General features: G+C 37.9%; 1 protein-coding gene across 1 annotated transcript; it reads left to right on the forward strand.

Moving 5' to 3' along the window:
* Positions 1–4,059: 4,059 nt before the first annotated feature.
* LOC122011241 (auxin-responsive protein IAA21-like) lies at positions 4,060–6,490 on the forward strand (the record flags this gene model as incomplete). The annotated part of the gene is made up of 5 exons (XM_042567637.1): positions 4,060–4,409; positions 5,149–5,378; positions 5,641–5,782; positions 5,952–6,013; positions 6,208–6,490. Coding segments are annotated over 5 exons (822 nt in total), but the record flags the coding sequence as incomplete, so codon positions are not given.
* Between the last annotated feature and the right edge of the window lie 709 nt (positions 6,491–7,199).

The following is a 7,199-nucleotide window of genomic DNA, read 5'->3' on the forward strand; positions in this document are numbered from 1 at the left end:
ATTTACTCTACTACATGCCTGCCTGAACGGCAGAAGAGGTAAGAAAAATCGGATTTGGGCTTTACGAGTGTAGTTGAGTAGGGTTGATTTCGAGTCAGAGTATTATTACTGCGTGGTTGTGTCAGCCAGAGGCTGAATAAAGCTGCGTGGTGATTGATTTGTATTATTGTTATTATAAAAGAAGAGTATTTAGTCTTGTAGAAATTTGAGAAGGTTCCTCGGAGATCGAAATTTCTTCGGACAGGGACTCTTCTGGGGCGTGACAATTTAGTGGTATCAGAGCCAAGTTTTACGATCTTTTGTTTCGTATTTTGGATTTTTGGGATTTATCTGATACCAATTTATTTGGTATCAGAGCGGGTTATGATACCTGCTTTTGGTGTTCTGGAGATTTATCGGATACCTGTTGTTGGTATTCTGGATATTTTGGATTTATCGGATTTTCGATAGGGTTATGTTTCGGATTTCCGTTTCGGATTTATTTGGATTTTCGACGATATGTACGTTCGGAATTTTGAGGTCAAATTGGGGACTGGACAGCGACGGAACATCTCCAGACAGCAAATAGGTATGTTGTTATTTTATGTTGGTTATATTGGTATTGATATCTGTAATTTAATTTAACAGATATGAGACGATCTACTCGTATACAAAATTCATGGGGATTTTAAGGTGTTAGTCTTGACCAAATATTTTTGTGATTCTTAGGATTTAAAATGTTTGTCAATCCCCTAGTTGTTATACTATAGAATAGACTTAGTAGTCCCAATTGTATTTATTGGAAATAGGACTTGGACATTAAGGTAGACTGTCCTCTTAGAACTAAGAACAAAATAGGTGTATTTCATTCATTAGTTAATACATGATTAGTGGTGTTATCTGCCGGTACCTGGTATGTAGATACGGGAGCCACTAATCATGTCTGCAATTTATTGCAGAGGTTCCAGGAAACCCGGTAACTATATGAAGGGGAAGTCACCGTCTACATGGACACTGCTGCAAAAGTGGTAGCTGTTGCAGTGGGAGATGCTTATCCTCTGATAGGAATAAAATATGGATTTTAAGAAATTATCTTTATGCACCAAGTTTAGAAAGAATTTGATTTCGATTTCTAAACTATCAAAGAATAGATATTTTATCTATTTTGATAACAAACTTGTTATTAAGAAAATAGGAAAGATATCTGTTCTGGTACGTTGGTTGACAATTTATAAATCCAATAACTCCCACGATGCAATAAATGGAAATAAATAACACATCTTCTAACTTTAAGAGAAAGCAATCTTCGGAAATGAACCAATTATATCTTTGGCATCTAAGGCTAGGTTATATTAACTTGAGTATGATTCATTAGTAGCTGATGAACTTTGGGTTCATTGGTAGTGGAAATCTTTCCAACCTGCGAGTCTTACTTGGAAGGAAAAATAACCGAGAAGCTTTTAAGTATAAGGGGTATGGAGCCAAAGATACATTGGAATTGGTTCATTCTGATTTGTGTGGTCCTATGACTATCCAGACAAGAGGTAGTTTTGAATATTTCGTTTATTTTATAGACAACTATTCGAGACACAGATAGATTTACTTGATACACCGTAAGTCTAAGTGCTTTGATTAGTTCAAAGAGTACAAGGTTGATACGGAGAAACGTCAAAGTAAAAGTATCAAGTCACTATGGTAAGATCGTAGTGGCGAGTACCTCTTGGGAGAATTTAAGAGTCACTTATCAGAAGTTGGGATTCAATCTCAACTAACTGTACCTGGTACACCCCAACAGAATGGTGTAGTAGAAAGAAGGTAGAAGACTCTTATGGAATAATTAGATCGATGATGAGTTATTCATAAAAATTACCAAATTCGTTTTAAGGATATACACTGGAAACGAAAGTGAACATAATACCTTCTAAAGTCAGAACTCTCTACTCCCACAGAATTACAGAATAGGCATAAGCCTAGTCTGAAGCATATTCGGATTTGGGTGGTCTAGCACGTGAGAGACACTGTTAAGTTGGACATGAGTTCACTTGTTTGAGAGTCATCCTAGAAAAACGAGAAGAGGTTTATAGTCCTTAAAATCGGAAGTTCATTATTGGTACCAATGCCCGATTTTAGACTATACTATGAACCACAAGCTCATGAGTAAAAATTATTTTAAGGAAATTAAAGGACACATCTAACCTAGTACCAACTGTACAAGATGAAATATCACAAGAAACTACAACACGTATCACAAATGATACACAATTATAGAAAGTGTCTCGTCGTAGTGGGAGGATTGTTAGGCAACTTAAAAGATTCATGCTTTGGGAGACTCTTTGGATTTGATCCCTGGTGGACATGAACCTGATCCCCGGACATATGACGAAGCGCTCCAAGATAAAGATGCAGCATCTTGGCAAAGTCAATGAATAAAGAATTAGAATATATGTATTCTAATAAATTCTGGGAACTTGAGAAATCACCAAATGGTGTAAAAGCCATTAGGTCTACAATAGAAAAGGAAGGACAGACAAGAAGGTGTATACTTTCAAAGCAAGACTTGTTGAAAAAGGGAAACCTTTTACCGGTAGCCATGCTTAAACTCTATCCGGATTCCTTTATCTATTGTTGCTCATATGGATTATAAGATTTGGCGAGAGGATGTCAAGATAGTTTTCCTTAACGGAAGTCTTGAAGAAAAAATATCTATATAAAGCAACCAGAAAGGTTCATTGCAAAGAGCAAAGAGCATCTTGTGTGTAAGCTCAATCAGTCTATGGACTGAAGTAAAGCTCCAAGATCTTGGTACATCCGGTTTAATAAAGTAATCCAGACCTATGGATTTATTTTATAACCGAATGAGTTTTGTGTATACAAGAAGTGTGATGAAAACGTGGCGGTATTTCTTGTACTATACGTAGATGACATTTTTGGTAGTTGGAAACAATATCAAAGTGTTGTCGGAAGTAAGGGTATGGTTGTCCAAATAATTTGATATGAAGAACTTAGAGAATGTGCACACATTCTTGGGATCAAAGACATAAGGGATCGCAAGAAAAGAATGTTGTGCCTATCACGAGCTTCATACAATCCTTGCTCGTTTTAAGCATGCAAAACTCCAAGAAAGGTTTCTTACCTTTTCAGCATGGAGTAGCTTTATCTAAAGAGATGTCTCCGAAGACATCAAAGGAGATAAAGTAAATGAAGGCAGTTCCTTATGCTTCGACTGTCGGAAGCCTAATGTATGCTATGCACGAGATCAGGAATCTATTTTGCCAAAGGCATAGTTAGCAGATATCAAAGTAACCCTGAATAAGGACAATGGACTCACTACAACAAAAACCCTCATAGACATCAGTGGAACAACAACGGTTTTAAGCAAAAACCGATGTCTTTGAGTATTTTACACCGGTTTTTCCAAAAACTGGTGTCTATGAGCGCAGATTTTCGCTCATAGACATCGGTTTTTTAGGCGATGTCTATAAGCGTCCGTTTTTTCGTTAATAGACACCGATTTTAACATCGGTTTTTAAAATCTGATGTCTATGATAATTTTCCCACCAATACTTAGCTAAAATTTTCAACTCTTCCCTCTAACCTAACCCTATATGATGTCGTCCACGGGAGGCAGAGAGAGAGAGCCGTCTTCGGGCGACTCACCTTCTCCACCTCTATCTTCTCCTCCCCTCCCATCGACGACCCAATCTCGACCTCCTTTATTCTCCCAATTCGAAGCAGACAGAAACAGAGATCGGAGATCTGTGCTTCCGATTCACCGCTCGATCCGCCAAGATGCAGAGAGGTTCTGAGAAGGCGTCGTCCCTTGATCTCTTGTCGGTCGTCGTCGCCTCCCTCTCCGACGGATATGGGCTAACGATAAGCCCAAAGTGTCTAATGTAGGAGGAAGAGGAAGCTGCTAATGATCAGCAAAACCAGACGCAAAGGTGTCTCCGTTTTTTTTTGTTTTTACTCCTCTGCCCTTTGCGATTGTTTGTTCGACTACCTTTGAATCTTCAGCAGTTTGATGATCTCCTGTTCTCTATGCAGAGGTTGATGTCGTCGACGGTGGAGCATGATTACATATGTCTGTCGGTGCGGAACTCCTCTGCTGGTGGAGTCGAGGGAGGGGTTCTGAACCTCAAGGCCACGGAACTCAGGTTGGGGCTGCCTGGGTCGGAGTCGCCCCACCGCGTGGAGAAGATCGGGCTCACCCTGGATTTGCTCCCCAAGAGCTTCGTCTCCGGTGCCGTAAAAGGTGGCGGCTTGTTTTCGGGGAGAGGGGAGGTTGCGTCCGGTGGCAGTGCAGGGCAGCTTTCTGGGCAAGGGAATGTGGGGAAGGACCTAGCAGTGAAAGCGGCTGGGCAGGAGCGGAAGGTCACCCCGAAGGGCTGTGGTTCTGTTGGGAATGATAGTCCGGTAGCTCCTACAGCGAAGTAAGTGTGATAAAAATGATCCTAGATTTTTCTTTCATAGATTCATAAATCTTCATGCGTTCTGGTTTCTTTTTTCCCCCCTTTTGGCATAGCTTGGATCTTTTAATCGAATTTGTTATAATTTCCCTCGCCGTTTCACTGATTTTTTCTTTTTCTTGTTTGCTCTTCGCTGTTTTTTCCCCTTCTTCCTTACGTTCGGTGAAAATAGAGTCTTTTTTGGGTGCACAAACGTAGAATCTGGGTGACATCCGTTTGGTGGTTTGTGGTTCAACAAGGGTTTGCAATGGTATAAACTCTGCCATTCATTTAATAGGAAGAATCGATTTTTTTCTCGGCGCCAGGATCTTTGTATCCATGAAATGACATTACTAAGCAAGGAATTTAATCAATTACTTTATGTAAAATATTATGTATGCTTTTGAGAGACTAAGATCTTCCCTTGGACGTTAACATATGTATTCAAGTTTTGTCTACTTCTGGGTTTCTAGACTCGAGTGTTTTGATACTGAAATCATAAAGTAATTTAATCAATTACTTTATGTTCAATTGTAAACCATAACACTTTGGAACAGACATGAGATGCATAAATTTTCCATAGACCTACTGCCAAATTATCTTCTACTTAATTGATCATGTACGATACAGATGTAATTAATTATGTAGATGGGATTTTTAGTTTGTTTCTATTATGCTGAAAGAAGTTAGAACATTGAACATGTAACGGGCATGCATATGGCAGAGCACAGGTGGTTGGTTGGCCACCAATCCGTAGTTATCGGAAGAATACAATGATTACAAATCCATCTAAGGTTAAAGATGATGCTGATGGAATACAAGGGCAAGGGTGTCTTTATGTGAAGGTTAGCATGGATGGAGCTCCTTATCTGAGGAAAGTTGATCTCAAAATATACAAAAACTATAAGGAACTTTCATCAGCACTTGAGAAAATGTTCAGCGACTTCACAATTGGTGAGATTTAATTATTCCTTATTATTTGTTTTTTTTTAAATGAAATAGAAAATAACGAAGAATGTTTTTTGTTCAGATATATGTTTCTTTATGCCATTATTTGCAACAATACTCATTTTAACAAATATCAAAACCTTAATTCAATTTTTTCCCATGAGAAAATAAATTAAATCATGGATGGAAGCCTGTCTATCCAAATCAAATTAATTTCGCTGAAACTTAATATGGTGCATATGATTGACTCCTTTCTATTCGAATTCAGGTCGGTGTGATTCTCATGGAATACCAGGCAGAGAGGAGTTATCTGAGAATCATTTGATGGATCTCCTGAATGGTTCTGAGTATGTCATTACTTATGAAGACAAGGATGGAGACTGGATGCTTGTTGGTGATGTGCCATGGGCGTAAGTAACCTTATTTGCTTTTCATAGTTCATGTGTTTTCTGTTTCATTAATTCTGTATATTTCTATTTGGACGTAATGTAATCAATTTGTCTTTCTGGTCATGAATTATTTGTTGTCCCTGAAACTTCCATTCACATTCTTTTCTGCTAATTAAATGAAATATTTCAGGATGTTCACAAACTCATGCAGGAGGTTGAGGATCATGAAAGGTTCAGATGCTATTGGACTTGGTCAGTAAAATCCTTTCCTTCACATTTCATTTTCTGGATTTTCGATCTGATATGTAAAGAAGCATCCCTTCATTCCATGTTTTAGTGTGTCCTTAAATGAAGTTTGAGTTTATTGTGCCACAATTAAGCTGCTTGCTTTTGCTCACATTTTCCATGCAACCTCAAGACTAACAAAACTATGATTGTTTCTGCAGCCCCAAGGGCCCTGGAGAAATGCAAGAACCTGAAATAGACACATTATCATGGACACAATAATCAGATAGCTGTAAGTGTATTTGAGAATGGAAGTTGAAAGGGTTTAGTTATCAATTGTTTTATATAGCTTATGCTTTGTGGCTTGCTGTTCTGAATGGACTATTTAGGCTTGTTACTACATTCCGATGCTTAAGTCAGGACCTAAGTTTGTTGGACTATGCTTGCTTGAGTTTCTGCGAGTTTCCCTTGTAATTGTAATATAAATGCTTGGATTGCTGTTTGCGACTGATTAGCCATTATTTACTATTCAAAACTCAGTCTATGGTTCCATTTGGACATCTGAATCAGCCATCTGATGGATGCCAGTGATCTGGAAAGAAAAAAATTGGAATTGCCTAAAGTTCATTCCAAGGAGGATGGTGTTCACCAAACACCTGGCTTGTCCCTCTTGTATCTATGCTGACTGGGGTGGCCACATCTGTAATAGGAAGTTGCTGCAATTACACTGGAATTTTAGATCATAAGCTCTACTTTTTTTTCCTTCTTCTAGCACCTCTTGTTTTATGATTCAGTTTTTTCTCAGTTTGTCACTTTTCTTTTATGGTCTTTCTTTATGAATTTTATTTTTCAAACCTTTATGAATCTGTTATACATAATCAGTCAAGGAGCCTCTGTTATTTATTGATTCACAAGTACCTGTTATTTTAGTAACTAATATAGTTATACTTTAGATCCAACCCTACTAAAATTTTCAATTAACAGTCACATTTTCACAATGCGATTTGGTCTTATTTGCTGTGGTTTTATTTGATCGTATTAACTCATTTATATTTTATTTCTTATTAGTTCTCTGTTTCTTATTCTTGGTTATTAGGGAAGAACAAACCCACAATTTCCTGGTTCACATCCAGTTTCTCTTAACAGGTGTGTCTTTATCCTTGTCAATATATATATATATATATGTGTGTGTGTATATATATACATACCTTAT

Source organism: Zingiber officinale, chromosome 8A (assembly GCF_018446385.1).
Source record: "Zingiber officinale cultivar Zhangliang chromosome 8A, Zo_v1.1, whole genome shotgun sequence".
NCBI lineage: Eukaryota > Viridiplantae > Streptophyta > Magnoliopsida > Zingiberales > Zingiberaceae > Zingiber > Zingiber officinale.